This window comes from Schistocerca nitens, chromosome 9 (assembly GCF_023898315.1).
Source record: "Schistocerca nitens isolate TAMUIC-IGC-003100 chromosome 9, iqSchNite1.1, whole genome shotgun sequence".
Classification (NCBI taxonomy): domain Eukaryota; kingdom Metazoa; phylum Arthropoda; class Insecta; order Orthoptera; family Acrididae; genus Schistocerca; species Schistocerca nitens.
Window position 1 is genome coordinate 284,686,384 of NC_064622.1, and position 15,784 is coordinate 284,702,167.

Sequence of the window (15,784 nt, forward strand, 5' to 3'; positions counted from 1 at the left end):
GCTTTTCAATTATTTTGAAGGTATTTTCATTGGATAACATATTTATGCAAAAAATCAGCTCTATTGCAGGAGAAAAATGCTGTTGCACATGACGTTATGTGCTACGTAAAAACACAATGCATGAAGTAAACAGCTACTATTTATTCCCTTATAAATTTAGTTTGATTCGCCTGTGTTTTCGTTATCCAAAAAGTCGTAATTCTTGAGCATAAAACATGTTCCATAATTCTACAACAGATTGAAGTCAACGATGTAGGTCTAATTATGTGCATCTGGCCTACGACCTGACCCTTCTTGAAAACGGCTATAGCTTGCGCTTTTTTCCAGTCGCTAGGTACCCGTGCTTGTTCCAGCAAACGAACTATGATAAACCGCTGCTAGAAGGGCAGCAAATACTTACGCATATCTTCGTAGAATCTTACAGCTGTTTCATCTGGTCCTGATACCTTTCCACTAATAAGTATTTATAGTTGCTTTTCTATTCCGTGATCGTATATCTCAGTTATCTACAATTCGTACGATGACTGGAAGGAGAGACCGTATTACCGTTTTCCACAGAGAAACAATTTCGGAATTTCTCTTCATTATCTTCTGTTTCACTGCCTGTATGGTCACTGGGTGACTGAATAGATGACTTCGAATCGCTTTTATGTAAGGCTAAAACCTGTTACGGTTTTTAATCCGATCAGTTCAGACTCATTTAACGCTTCTCTAATTAGCCTCCTTATGCTCGTTTCCGCTTCGTTAAGCTTTTGTTTGTCTGCTCGGTTTAGACTTCTCTTGATTCTGTGATGCTCTCTTTGTTTACGTAACAGTTTTGTAACACGTCTGTTAAACTACAGTAGGTCTTTTCCATTCCATAAGACATTGCTCTGAACACACTTGTGTAACACATACTGAACTATGCTCCTGAATTTTTTTTACATTTCTGCACCATATCTTCGTCCTCAGAACTGAATATTTGTTGTTAACATTCTTTGTAATACCAGACCGCTGATATCACCCTCTACGTTAACTGATTCGGTAAGTTCAGGTCTGTCTGTAGTTAGGAGATCTAAGATGTTTCCTTCTCGACTTGGTTCTCTAATTACCTGCTCGAAGAAATTTTCGGACAAGACATTCGGAATAATACACACGAATCGCTATCTCTAGCATCAGTTTTGATAGCATTTCTCTTCCAATATATACATTGCAATTTGAAGTCACCCCTTATTACAGCAGCGTGATCTGGAAAGTTATTAACAATATTCTGCAAGTTCTCTCTGAAGCCCTCTACCACTACATCTCCTAACTCATGTGGTCGATAAAAGTATTGGAATACCACTTTTGACCGATGCTTAACTTCACCCAGATTACCCCACATTCTGAATCAGAGATAACCACACCAGACACTCAGCGTCAAAAGACGCCACAGTAAAAGGCAGGCTGCAGAAGGCCGTTAGTGGCCACACACAGCGTCTTTTTTCTGCCAAAGTCCGACGCAAGGCGCATCCTCAAGGTCACACGGTAGTCGGATGGGCCGGGGCCCATTCCCTGCGTCAAAGGACGCTTCTCACATTGCATTCCCACGTGAACCCAGTAGTAACTTTGCAGTGCGTCAACGCAAAGTAGTGTGTGTAGTCAAGTGTTTCATTGCAGCTTTTGCGATGTGTGAGATGGAAAAAACTGAACTTGATAGCGAACGTATTATTTTAGAAGTTCAAGCTCTACCTTTCTTATACGACATTCAAAATGCGGATTATAAAAACTGACAAAAAAGAAGAGACTGTTGGTTAGCTGTGACGTCTGATGTTGTTGGTGAAGGTTGGGACAACATGGACAAAGAAACAAAAGAAGCCTTAGATAACTGTAGTAAAAACATTTAATTTTCGTAGTATAAAATATCAAAAATACAATAAAATACTTAAATTTTATGAAAGACATCTGGTGAATTACATTTGTTAAATTCAGTAAGTACAAGAAGTCACAATATATGCGCTTTATTGTAAAATATTAGAGGTGTCTTGTTATGCCAGCAGTCTTTTTCACTCAGCAATGTTTGCGAATAGGTTTTGCCAGGGTACAGAACCTTCGGTAGAACAGAAATATTCAGCAAACTGATCTCTTGTGTGTGTTGCTTTCACGGTCCCCTTGTCCCCTGGGCCGAAATGCTGTCCAAACGACACCATATCGTGTCTTCAAAGTTGTACCCATCGTTTTCCCTCACAAAGTTGTGCAGTACACAAGTGGCTTTAAGAATGATGCCAACCAAATCGATACTGTCAATCGGACGGTGGAACGTACGCCATTTATTGGCTGAAATGCCTAATGCACATTCCATGTACCGCCTGACGCTCGATAAACGGTAGTTAAAAATTCTTTTAATGTTAGTCATGTCCTTACCGGGGTATGGTCTCAGAAGGTTTTCACACAGAGCAAAGGCTTCATCTGCCAGAAACACATATGGCAGTAATCAACCAGATGTATCGTTTGGTAAGGGGGCTGGTGGTGGGAATGGTAAATTGTTGGAATACAGTTTCTTGCAAAAATTACCACTCTTCAGGATGTTTGAATCTCCCTCGTGTCCAAAGGCCCCAACATCTATATATCGGAAGCAGTAATTTGCGTCAGCTACTGCCATTAAAACTAGTGAAAAATACTTCTTGTAGTTAAAGTATTCACTACTCGATCCCCATGTATTGATCACTCTAATACATCTCACGTAATGTGGAAAACTGGCTTTTTTTTTAAACTGTAAACTAATATTCAATCAACCTTCAGCAGTTAATTGTTTGATACATTGGCCTTGCATTGTTTCCCAGATTGCTGAGCATGTCTCTCGAATAATCTTTGAAATTCTTGAACGTCCAAGTAGAAACTGGAATTGTAGAGATCTGATAGAACTGCCAGTTGCGCGACACCTATAATGAAACATTGATAATGGATTAAAAGTAGAACCAATATTTATAACAAGTTTTTTTTAGGGAGGGTTGTGCAAAAAAAGTGGAAGAGCATCAAGGATTGCTGCTACAAAAATGTGATAATGCACGACGGCAAAGGTGGAGATTCATCAAAATCCAGGAAACATTACATTTATCACAAACTGTTGTCATTTCTCCAATCTTTATGTGTAGAAAGAGAGTGAGTATTCAATATTTATAATGTTCATGCATTTTTAAGTTCCGGACTAAGCCATGCGTGGGCACAGATTATAAAATTGTACTGTGGACAATTACAGTTTTCTCTTTTTACCACAGGACATCTGGGAATATGGCTGTCGATCTAACAGAAAGTACACAAGACGCTGACAGCAACGCTGCACAACAAGAAGCAAACACGACACCTGAAATACAACATACTACATCCAAAGCCTCTCCCCCTGCTCGCACAGAGCAAAGTGAGAAAGAAAGTCCATTTCCGATGAAACGAAAACAGGACGAATTTGAAAAAAAGTTGTTGGGCGTTTTGGAAACGAGTTTGCAACAATCACATACAAAGGAACCTAGAACTAATGATCCAGATGAAATGTTCTTACTTTCGCAAGTGCCCCTTATTAAGAACTTTAGCCCAGCTGACAAGACAGATTTTCAATTAAAATATTTACAATTGGTTCAGTCCTACACACATGCACAGGCGTCCAGAATTTCATCTGAAAGTGACGAGCAATCATCTCAGTCCACAAGCAGCACACCTACAATGAATTTGAGGAAAAATCAGAAGATTCAGTCCTGTCCTTTTATTCATTGTAAAAAAATAATACAATAAGTAATAAAACTTCACTTACCTCAGAGTAATTGATAGTTATTCTTCAGCCCTTACACAATCACGTAGTCGAGTGTTTCTTCCAGTAACAGCATTCGACACATTAGACAGCACCGTTTCGTACGACTTAATAGACATCCTGAAGTACTCAAAAAAATTTTCAGGGTTTTCTTTAAGTTTATTGTGTAGCAGATTGAATGTTCCCCCTCTCTGATCTGTCCTCGATTATTGGATGAGTCCAAAAACGTCTTTTTTGTCTACGTCGTCTCCGTCGATTCAGTAACAATGCTGCACATATTATTGTTGCGGATTGTTTACTTAATACATTCATTTCTCAGTGCCGTGATGTCACCCAGGCAGATATGAAACGCTGCTGAGCCATATATGGCCACATTCAAGTCTTTGGTCGCCAGGACGCGTTGCGCTGAAAGAAGCTACATACACGGCCGAATGTGGCCACTACCAGGCGACTTTTGAAGCTGCTTCTTTACACGCTGAGCGTCCAGCTTCAAAAAACGCAAGTGTGGCCTTCAGGTTTGCACACCAGTGTAATTCCGCCGTAACTGACTTCAGAATAAAGTAATTTTGAACAGACAGCGATTCCTGCATATTTTTTCCTGGTATTTTTCTTTCTTGAGTTTTGGTGTGTTGGTGCAGAACGATCTCGTCCTGTATGTTCACAGAGTGCTGGATCAGGCCCTGGACTACGTTGTTGAGAACCGGAAGAGACCCAGCTTTCTCGTGGTTGGGACCCACAACGAGAGCGCCATCCACCACGCCGTGGAGAAGCTGGGGCAGCTCGGAGTGCGACCTGACCAGGACGACATAGCGTTCGCTCAGATCTACGGGATGGCCGAGCAGATATCCATACCACTGGGTAAATCCACTCCATCCATCGTGCTTTTTCGCCACAGCACACTTATCCCCTCGAAGCTAATTCCTAAAGAGTGGTCCGCAGCTCGTGGTCGTGCGGTAGCGTCCTCACTTCCCGGGCCCGGGTTCGATTCCCGGCGGGGTCAGGGATTTTCTCTGCTTCGTGATGACTGGGTGTTGTGTGATGTCCTTTGGTTAGTTAGGTTTAAGTAGTTCTAAGTTCTAGGGGGCTGGTGACCATAGATGTTAAGTCTCATAGTGCTCAGAGCCATTTTTTTTTTTAACCTAAAGAGTGACTAACAAGCAGACCGTGCCTACTCATCACCGATTTGCCCAAATTTATATTACGTGCAGGGCTTGGCCTGAGATGAAAGAAGTACGACTGCCAGATAGCCAAGCGTCTAGAAAAAAAATAGGATTTTTGACGCGGGCCGGGCGAAAGATGACCCATTTACGTTAACGTAGGTCCCAGCCAGCGGCTGGCGCAGCGAGAGAAGTAGGGAACGCTAATTCGAGGGTCGTACGTTCAAAATGGTTCAAATGACTCTCAGCACTATGGAACTAAACATCTGATGTCATCAGTCCCCTAGAGTTAGAACTACTTAAACCTAACTAACCTATGCACATCACACACATCCAAGCCCGAGGCAGGATTCGAACCTGCGACCGTAGCAACAGCGCTGTTCCGGACTGAAGCGCCTAGAACCGCTCGACCACAGCGGCCGGCTGTCGTAGGTTCGAGTCCCTCTGTAACATCCAATTTTTGTTTTCATTGTTTACGTTATTTTACTGCAAATAAACTGAAATAATGCTCACTATATTGTATTTATTAATAGTCTCATAAAAATCACAAAAAGGAAAGGCAAAGAAATATATGGGGTTGCAAGTATATTCCCAAGAAAGGATTGTACTTATAGCGCACTCAAGGATTCTGCAAATAACTTTTCAAGAAGGGACTGTATTTAAAATGTCCTAGCAGACAGGTAAAGCCAACGGCCTTGCCGTAGTGGTAACACCAGTTCCCGTCAGATCACCGAAGTTAAGCGCTGGCGTGCTAGGGAAGCATCTGGATAGGAGACCGTCCTGGTCTACTGAGCGCTGTTGCCAAGCGGGGTGCACACGGCCCTTGTGAGGCCATCTGAGGAGCTGACTGAAGCAGACACCGGTCTGGAGAGCGGTGTGCTGACCACGTGCCCGTCGATATCCGCATCCAGTGACGCTTATAGGCTGAGGATGACAAGGTGGTCGAAGGTACCACTGGGCCTTCCGTGACCTGTTCAGATGGAGTTTAGTTTAGATCAAACAGGTAAATCGAGAAGTTTCATTAACTGAAGTCAATAGAAAAACCATTTTATACTCACTTATAATAAAGTATTTTGGTTGTATCATTCCCAGGTTGCCAGTAACAATCGGCTTATAACCGAGCCCTGTACCACCGAGGGGCAAAAGAAGTTCTCGTGAAACGACGGGATATGAACAAAGTAAACCCTGAAACTTCCCCATTTTAATGTAAATAATGACTGTGCTGGTAAAACTTCTACGTTACTTGATTTTCAGACTCCAGAGTGAAGCTGAACGTACTGAGACTGTTTTCTCTTTACTTATTCTGATCATTTCTAAACTGACACACAATATTTTAGCGCAACAATCCCTACAAGAGAATAGCCCTGATCAACAATAACCTATGCCCTTCATGAATCACTTACCTCACAAAAATCTTTGATACTCGAACTACTGCAATAGAGCGAGCGCCAATACTGCCAGCTAAATAAAAGATTCTAACTACTGAAGGCAGTAACCACTGACAGGCAAAGTTAGCAAATGAGAAATTTTGATAGAGAACAAACAATGTATTTACCTTAATAGTGTTCAAAAGTCATAATATATATATATATAAATTCGTGACATCCAGTTTAACAAATTTCCTTTTTCTGACGGACACACGTCCAGATCGTCCGCTCATATTAACATCTCAGAACTGTGGCATCTGTCTCCCCACATCCACCACTGCTGGCGGTTCACCTCCAACTGCCCAACGCTATAAGGGCTGTTCACATCCAACTGCCCAACACTCCACTGGCGAATAACTTCCAACAACGAGTCCAACCAGCCACAGTGCCGGGATGGTTCCTCTGAAAGGGCACGGCCGACTTCCTTCCCCATCCTTCTCTAATCCGATGAGACCGATGACCTCGCTGTTTGGTCTCTTCGCCCAAACAACCCAAACCAGCCACAAACTGCACACAGCACAGTCGGCGATTTTAATACAGAGTACTGCATCGCGCTACCAACATAAAAACCTAAACAGCCTACTTACAACCCTTTCTACAAAATTATTACCAACGGTCTACGTTATGCATACAAGAGAGCACCCACTCTTTTGGACTGAAGATTCAAAAACCGGTGGATGTGTTCGCGGCAAAGTATGGGAATGTCGTCTTTGTTCCACCAAAATCTGGAAAACTCACAAGTGTTATACAACACAATTTTTGACTGATGTGATAAAGTCCTACGAACAAATTTCCTCTTAACTAACTCGTGGGGAGGATACACAAATCCACAATTATACGATGAAATTTTTCGAGATGAAAAGTGATTCCCCTCAAATTCATTTCACTAGAGGAACCCCGAAAGGTCAGTTGTTATGGTTATGTAAAGAATTATTCGAAAATACTCAAAACTGCTTTTATTTGAGCAAGAGAGAAAAAGAAATCACATCCCGAGAAGACTGCATCAAACTACATTCCATTTACATCAGAAGCTGCCCTCTGCCAGACTGTACGATGAGGGAGAAAGTTTTATGAATGTAAACAGTTTTTTCCCTATTGAAACTTCAAAACAACCAGATATCTGTATAAATTTGACTTTTATAATGTGTGCAAGGCGCCGAGAAAATTATTGCTTTTCCCATTTTTACTACGACTTTCACCCTAGCATTTGTTAAAACATAAACTGCATAATGAGAAAAATTATTTTACAGACACAGTTTTCTTCACTGCATTACGATCTGTTCCTGGAAATTTATATGCCATGACACATTTTCGTATGCCTTGCTCCGTGCATTACCCTCCAGAAGAATAGCGCAATTTCTTAACAGTATGCTGAGTGACAGATCGTTTCAGGTAATTATAGGCAACACCACAAGTGTCCAGAAGACTTTCAACAATGGCCTACCTCACGGTCTAGCTTTGCTACAATTTAGCTTGTAAATTGCAGATGTGCCATCGTTGTTTTGGAACATGACGTTCATGAATGGCTGCAGATAGTCTCCATGTAGCCGAACAGCAGGCCGCGGTGGCCGAACGGTTCTAGGCGCTTCACTCCGGAACCGCGCGACTGCTACGGGGGCAGGTTTGAATCCCGCCTCGGGCATGGATGTGTGTGATGTCCTTAGGTTAGTTAGGTTTAAGTAGTTCTAAGTTCTAGGGGACTGATGACCTCAGATGTTAAGTCCCATAGTGCTCAGAGCCACTTGAACCATTTCGTTTTCAAGGATTTTATGAAAATATTAATTAATGCAATATACTGAGCAATATTTCGGTTTATTGACAGTGTAAGTAACGTAAAATATAAAAGGAAAATTGGTTTCACCACGGTAACTCGAACCTGCGATCTTAGCTTTACCGTTCTCTACTCTTTCCGCTGCATCAATCGCTGCCTGGAAACCACGCTGAGATAAATGGCTCATCCCTCGCACGATCCGTGCCGTAAATGCTATCTTTTTCCTAAACTCTCGGGCGCCTGGAAGTCCCACTTGTCATTGCCACATTCACTTCAGGTCAAGCCCTGCATATACCATAAATTTGGACGAAAGCGGTGATGAGTATGCGCGGTCCTCTTCTAAGAGTACATTTTTCCAGCAGCTTGCAAACGGTGTTACTCTCCTCTCCTCTTTCTGAGCTTATTTAGAGTAGTTGTCAATAATAAACATGAATCGCCACTGTCTGTTCGCACGACAAAACTACACTGTTGGCCAATAAATGGCAACATTGCGGAGTACAGCGAGTTACGAAAATTTACGCTCGTAGCTATTGTGCCTATTCAGTATAGTAGAAAGAATGGACGATCAGCGTTTCAGTGATGTTTGGATGTAAAGGGTGCGAAATTTAGTACGCTGAGCAGCCCTTTCTAGCAGCAACAATGACTCGAACCCAGTGGGCTGTCGAGTTGAACTGAAGTTGGATCACAGATATGGGGACGACATTCCACGCTACAACAAAGCTATCCCAGAGATCATCAGTCACAGTGGTGGGCGAGTGGTGGCGTGGCAGTATGTCGCAACCCATGATCACCTTTCATCAGCTGAGAGGTCTGGAGAACCTGCTGGTCAGGGCAACGGCTGAACACCCCCTGCATCGAGGTAGGTTAGGACAGTATGAAGAAGCTGTAGTTTTGCGTCGCCATGTTGAGAGATAAAGTCACGGAGAGCTTGACGAAGTGGCACAACCGTCGGCCTTAACACGTCTGAAATGTAAAGCTAGCTTTCCATGTCACTGGCTATGCGAACCAGAAGTGATCCTGTTGTGTATTCAGCGGAACCCCCATACCATCAGGCTTGATGTTGGACCTATATGATGATGAATTCAACCTAGAAACGTGCGTTCTGGTCGGATACTCCACATCGGATACTCCACACACGAACATGTCCAACGTGATGCTACATGCAGAACCGAGATTCGTCTGGAATTAGGACGCGGTGCCACTCTTGTGTCCACTGTTGCCGTTGGATGTACAACTGTCAGTGCGTGTAATTACCGCCGCATCAAAGGATAGTCATCGTGCTGACTGTCCATTGTGTTCCAGAGGTGGCATAGTCCGTGTGGATAATTGTGCCGCTGCAAACATGCACTTTTCTTGAAACAAGATAAGCAACATGGCTGTACAGTCCTGAACGGCCGGGCAAACAGTATGTCAGTCCTTGAGATCCGGTATGACGTTGACTATGACCCTCCTTAACCCACAGTTTCCATATTTGTTATCCAGTCGTCGGGTCCTGATCAAATGAGCAGCAATATCACGAGACAATAAACTACAGCCTTAATAGGCCACGATCCTGCTGCTGCCGAATTCCGACGCATGCTGACAAATGTTTGTCCATCTTACATGATTCTCTCTCTTTCTCTCCTCTCCCTCTCCTCTCTCTGTGCATCTATCTCTCTCACACACATATACACTACTGAAATGTGATTTCTCAACAAGGAAGTAGATGCAGAACATCTTCTCTTGCACAGGATGAAAGTTATGTTACGCCTACCTACTTTGTGCGGCTGTTTTGAAATGCAAATTATATGCATATCCAACCATGTAGTACGCTTGCAAATTTGTCATTTGCCCTTCTTGTGGTGAAGTTGCTGTTATAATGTCCAGCAATGAATAATAATGTAATGGTGCTCGAACTGCAACTCTAATCCAGATGGAGGTAAGTATTCACCAATAAAGGAGACTATAGGGGTTGTAGAATAGTTCCTGATCACCAGATCTTAGTCTGCGCCCTGTGTAATGGTGGTAAAGGGATCATACAGCTTGTGTACGCAGTTCAGTCTGTCAAAATGTCATGAAGTGTCATTTCAAGCATAGGTTGTGCTCGCATTGTCACTTAACGACAAAGATGATTTGTCAACGCGATGTACTGGAGTACACTGACCCCCCATTTTGAGTCACAGACCAGTGAAGACCTACTTGTTAACTGTCACCTGCGATCAACACACCAGCTAGTGAACAGTACTTACGTATTTTAATTCGTAGGTACACCAAAGAGAACGCGCTCCCTTTTTGGAGACTCCTGGAAAGGCTATCTCGTCCCATATAGTACACAACCGCCTCTTACGATTAATTTGACCTTAAAGTCAGAAACTGAGACAAGCACACCCTTAAGACCCAAGCTAAATGACTTTATGCACTTTGACACCTCATTAAAAGTGACCTCAGTTGAGTTTAAATCATCATAAATACGTCTGCCTCCATACCAACAACAATCCAGTCACTAGTTTCTTTGGATATTCTCAGAAGGTCTTGTTCTCGTTAATAAGCGTTGGTGTGGTACTGGGTAGTTACAACTGAAATGCAACTACTTACAGAGGTCCACTGTGGGCTGTAATTATCGTACGGCAACGAAACTTGGTAGATTTGATAATATGTTAATGCGAAACCTGTTCATGTTGGAAAAAAATTAGTTCCAGTTTAGGCCATCATGTGCAAATCTGGCGCTGTACGTAGCATGACGGTATGACATCCACGCTGTCATTTTAAAGCCATAACGTGATTGAACAGTATCGCTGCCTAGAAGAGAGACCGTGCACTGTTTGTGAAACTGTTTTATGTGAACTGCAGCAATTACAGTGCTCTATTGGGAGTGTATCGCCGACTGGAAGGTCTGAGGACAGGTATTATCTCTTTAAATGGTTTAAAGAAGATGATAACGAAATTAAAAAAAAAGGTCAGTTTGATGTGGCAAGTGGAAGTGGAAGGCGTCCTATCCTGGTAGAAGTTATTAACGAGGTTTTTGTTGCTGTAACTGACCACACAGAAAGTGCCCCATGTAGTGGTAGTGGCAGTGCAGTGTCGCGAGAACTGTACGCCCCACCGTCAACAGTAAGCAAAGTTTTGCGGTCTATATTACACCGGTACCCGTACCAGATCAAAACGGTGCAGCAACTGAAACCTCACGATGAGCAGCAACATTCTGAATTTGCTCTTCTTTTCTGGTACGAATCGAAGTTGATGACATTTGAGTAGGTAATATTCCATGGAGTGAGGTGGCACATTTTACACTGCTGAGTGCAGGGAATACACAGAATTGCCGAATTTGGGGTCCTGTTAAACTGGGTGTTGTGCACGAGGAGCACTTTCACTAGCTGTATGTGATTCACAAGCTCCTTTACTGTCTGTCCATTCCTCTTTAACAGAATACACCCAGAGGGCCTGTCAGGTGCACCACGACGTCTTCATGTTATCAAGACCAACTTGTACAGCACATGATTCCTGCGTTTGAAAAGCACTGTTTTCATTCACGATGCGGTAATAGTTCTTGTCATTCGCCCAACGAAAGATCTGCATGATGCAACATTTCACGAACGCGTTACCTCCAGAGCTTTTGCCAGATGCATGACCTGCAAGACCACATGACCTGAATCCATGTGATTTTTGGCTCTGAGAATTTCTAAAAGAATGTGTTTACCGTGGACGCGTTCAGTCTCTACCTCGTCTGAAGGCTAGTATGCAGGAACACCTTGCTTACATTCCAATGGAATCGCTGCGAGCAACTGTTGATCACGTCGTTTTACGGTTGCGGCATCTCATCGACATCTCCGGTGCTCATGTTGAAGAAACCCTGTAAGTGGCAGTTAGGAATACAACGAGGATAATTCCAAAAGTAAGGTCTCCTATATTTTTTTAATAAATACATTGACCTGTTTATTTCTACAATGGTTTACATCACTTTACAGCTTGAACATTTGGCTATTTTTCAACATAATCACCATTTCTGTCGATTCATTTTTGTAGACGCTGTGACAGTTTTTGTATGTATGTCATACCAGCTCCACGCCATGCTCTTCAGAAAGTCATGGACCTCTTCTTTCACCTCGTCATCGGAGCTGAATCGCTTTCTGGCCAAATGTTCTTTTAACCTAGGGAACAGGTGATAGTCACTGGGCGCCAAGTCAGGACTGTAGGGTGGGTGGGTGATTATGTTCCACTGAAACTGTTGCAGGAGAGCAACAGTTTGCCGAGCGATGTTTGGGAGAGCGTTGTCATGGAGAATGTGTACGCCCTTGCTCAACATTCCTCTTCTCCGGTTCTGAATTGCCTTTGAGTTTTTTCAGAGTCTCACAGTATCTGTCAGCGTTAATTGTAGTCCCAGTGGGCAAAAAATCGACTAACAATACCTCTTTCCGATCCCAAAGAACGGTCGTCATGGCTTTACTGGCAAACTGTTTTTGTTTGAATTTCCGCTGCTTTGGTGAAGAAGGATGCCGCCACTGGCGTGATTGTTGCTTGGTCTTACAAGGGAACCTCCCCATCGCACCCCCCTCAGATTTAGTTGTAAGTTGGCACATTGGAGAGGCCTTGAAAAACGGAACACAGATCAATCGAGAAAACAGGAAGAAGTTTTGTGGAACTATGAAAAAAAATAAGGAAAATATACAAACTGAGTAGTCCACGCGCAAGATAGGCAACATCAAGGAGGGTATGAGCTCAGGAGCGCCGTGGTCCCGTGGTTAGCGTGAGCAGCTGCGGAATGAGAGGTCGTTGTTTCATGTTTTCCCTCGAGTGAAAAGTTTACTTTCTTTATTTTCGCAAAGTTTTGATCTGTCCGTTCGTTCATTGACGTCTCTTTTCACTGTAATAAGTTTAGAGTCTGTGTTTTGTTATTGAAGTCGCGAGCTATATTTGCTGGATTCATATTGCCCACGGAATACATCTCACGTATTTAATGCACTCTCGTCCAAAGTAGCGAACAGTCAACTGCCAGCCAAGGAGCCTCGTTAGCAGGAATACTCTCTCTTCCGTGTGCTGTAGTCGACTGACGTGTGTTTCGATGTTTGTTTAGGTGTAGCGTCCCCATACTACGGCGCAGTTACCTCGCATCGGACGGACGGACGGACAGATAGTAATTGTCTGAAAATAAAAAATTAAACTCTTCACTCGAGGGTAGACTTGAACCACGGACCTTTCGTTTCGCAGCTGCTCACGCTAACCAGGGGACCACGGCGCTCCTGAGCTCATATCCTCCTTGATGTTGCCTATCTTGCGCGTGGACTACTCAGTTTGTATATTTTCCTTATTTTTTTCATAGTTCCACACAACTTCTTCCTGTTTTCTCGATTGATTTGTGTTCAGTTTTTCAAGGCCTATCCACTGTGCCAACTTATAACTAAACCTGAGGGGGGTGCGATGGGGAGGCTCCCATGTTTGGTGTGAAGTGGTATGTCCAGGTTTCGTCACCCGTGACAATTGAGTCCAGAAAGTTGTCCTGTTCGGTTGCAAGGCGGCGAAGAAATGCGCGGGAAGCATCAACTCGTTGCCACATGCGGTCCTCAGTCAGCATGCGTGGCACTCATCTTGCGCACACCTTCCGGTAGTTCAATGTTTCCGTTAAAATTCTGTGAGCGGTGCTTCGGGAAACCTCAGGAACCAACGGTGCAGAGATCATCCAGGGTGATCCGCCGATCTTCACGCGTGCTTTGCTCAACCTTCACCACCGTCTCCTCAGAAACTGACGGTCTCTGGCTCCTCTGTTCGTCGTGAATTTCGGTTCGACCAGTTGCAAACTCTCTACACCACCTACGAACATTTTTGACATCCATGCACGACTCACCATACAATTGGCGATAGATTTCAATCGGCGCAGTGCCCTTTGCGTTCAAAAACCGAATAACTGCGCGCAATTCGCACTTGGCGGTAACATCCAACAGAATCTCCATTCACAACGGCTGCCAAGCCAAGACTGAGTGCCTCAGCGCGGCGTGCGCATGTTTACACACAGCGCGTGAAGCACTCTTCATAACAGTGTGACTAACTGCCACACAAACATATTTCTGTACTTATAAAAAAAAATAGGAGACCTTACTTTTGGGATTACCCTCGTATTTATTTGATGCTATTCACGTCCTGTTCCTGATCCATTACATTTGGAAACTTTTCTCTAGATATTTGTTGCACTCACAGCGCCACATTGGCACCTGGTGGCCAAAATTGGAACTAATTTTTTTCACATCATAAATCAGTTCCGCATTTACGCATTAGCATATCTACCAAATTTTGCTGTCATTCTATAACTACAGCCGGGACTGGAATTTGGTGAATAGCTGTACTTAAATGATAACCACCCAGTATGAGTTACACTCCTTTTGGAAATGTTTCTTACTTCGACTTACGGAGGTCGGTGGCAGGAACAAAACCGAATGAAGGCGGTGCGGTGTGTTCGCAGCCGCTGCGGGCTACACGGTGTACAAGTCGGTCCCCGTGGGCGGCCTGGGGCAGGCGCTGCCCTACCTGGCTCGCCGCCTGGCGGAGAACCGATCCGTGCTGGCCGGCGCCCGCCACGAGCGCCAGCTGCTGCAGAGGGAGCTGCGACGCCGACTCCGACCTGCTGGCGCCACGCGCTGACCGCAGCGAAGCGTCGCCGCCGCATCTCGCACCTTGGTCTCCATTGTCTGTCAAACATGTGAATAAATACTTGCAATCGTAATGAAAGTACACTGCCTGACAAGAAAAGTGAACCACCCAGTCGGATGCCAATGTGATTTCGTACGCTTTCAGACCATAGGCGGGTATGTTAATGATCAGAACGTCCACCAGGGTGTGGTAGTGCTGTAAGAGTTTAGTGTTGTTAACTGATAGGGATAGGAGGTTGGGTTGGGTTGTCTGGGGGAAGAGACGAAACACTGAGGACATAGATCTCATTGGATTAGGGAAGGATGGGGAAGGAAGTCGGCCGTGCCCTTTCAAAGGAACCATCCCGGCATTTGCCTGGAGCGATTTAGGGAAATCACGGAAAACCTAAATCAGGATGGTCGGACGCGGGGGTGAACCGTCGTCCTCCCGAATGCGAGTCCAGTGTGCTAACCACTGCGCCACCTCGCTCGGTTTAGTGTTGTTACCCAGGCTGCTGAGGTATAAAAGTGATATTAACAATGTCAGACGTTCACTGGTCACTGTGAAGGAGACAGAGGTGGCTCGTGCTCTTGTGAGACAGTGTTATCAGTACAGGACAGAGTAGTTTGAGAGGGCTCTCATTTTGTGTCCATTTAGCCAGCTGCTAGATCCGTGCAATTTCCAGATTTCTGGGGCATTCAGGTGTGACAGTCGCCCGATGTTGGGCTGCTTGGGGACATAAGGTGAGGCGTAATCGATTGGTTAGTTGGTTGGTTGGGGTTGAAGGGACCAGACAGCAAGGTCATCAGTCCCTTGTTTCAAATGTGGTCCATTCAGACAGTTTGAAATCTCAGAAAAGTCAGAACGATAAAAGGGAAAAGGCTAAAAAAACGTAAAAGTACAATCATGTCGTCAATGGTAAAAACAAAGTCAGCAACAGAGCAACCCCAAGGCTATGCTAGAGGCAGGAAATATCCCACCTCTGAAGCAGTAGAGGCAAGACCACCTGCTATTTAAAAGGGTGCAACCGCTAGAATGTAGAAGTGCTTATGGGAAAAGGAGACTAACTAAT

At 44.1% G+C, this 15,784-nt stretch overlaps 1 protein-coding gene across 3 annotated transcripts in view; it reads left to right on the top strand.

The window, feature by feature from the left end:
- LOC126203847 (hydroxyproline dehydrogenase-like) overlaps window positions 1-14,791 on the top strand; it is a 176,674-nt gene extending 161,883 nt beyond the window's left edge. For all 3 annotated transcript variants that reach the window (XM_049938222.1, XM_049938221.1, XM_049938223.1), the window contains 2 exons: window positions 4,425-4,618; window positions 14,546-14,791. In XM_049938222.1, the coding sequence (XP_049794179.1) occupies window positions 4,425-4,618; window positions 14,546-14,724 (373 nt within the window). In that variant the 3' untranslated portion in view covers window positions 14,725-14,791. The remainder of the gene's footprint in view (window positions 1-4,424; window positions 4,619-14,545) is intronic.
- The last annotated feature ends 993 nt before the right edge of the window (window positions 14,792-15,784 follow it).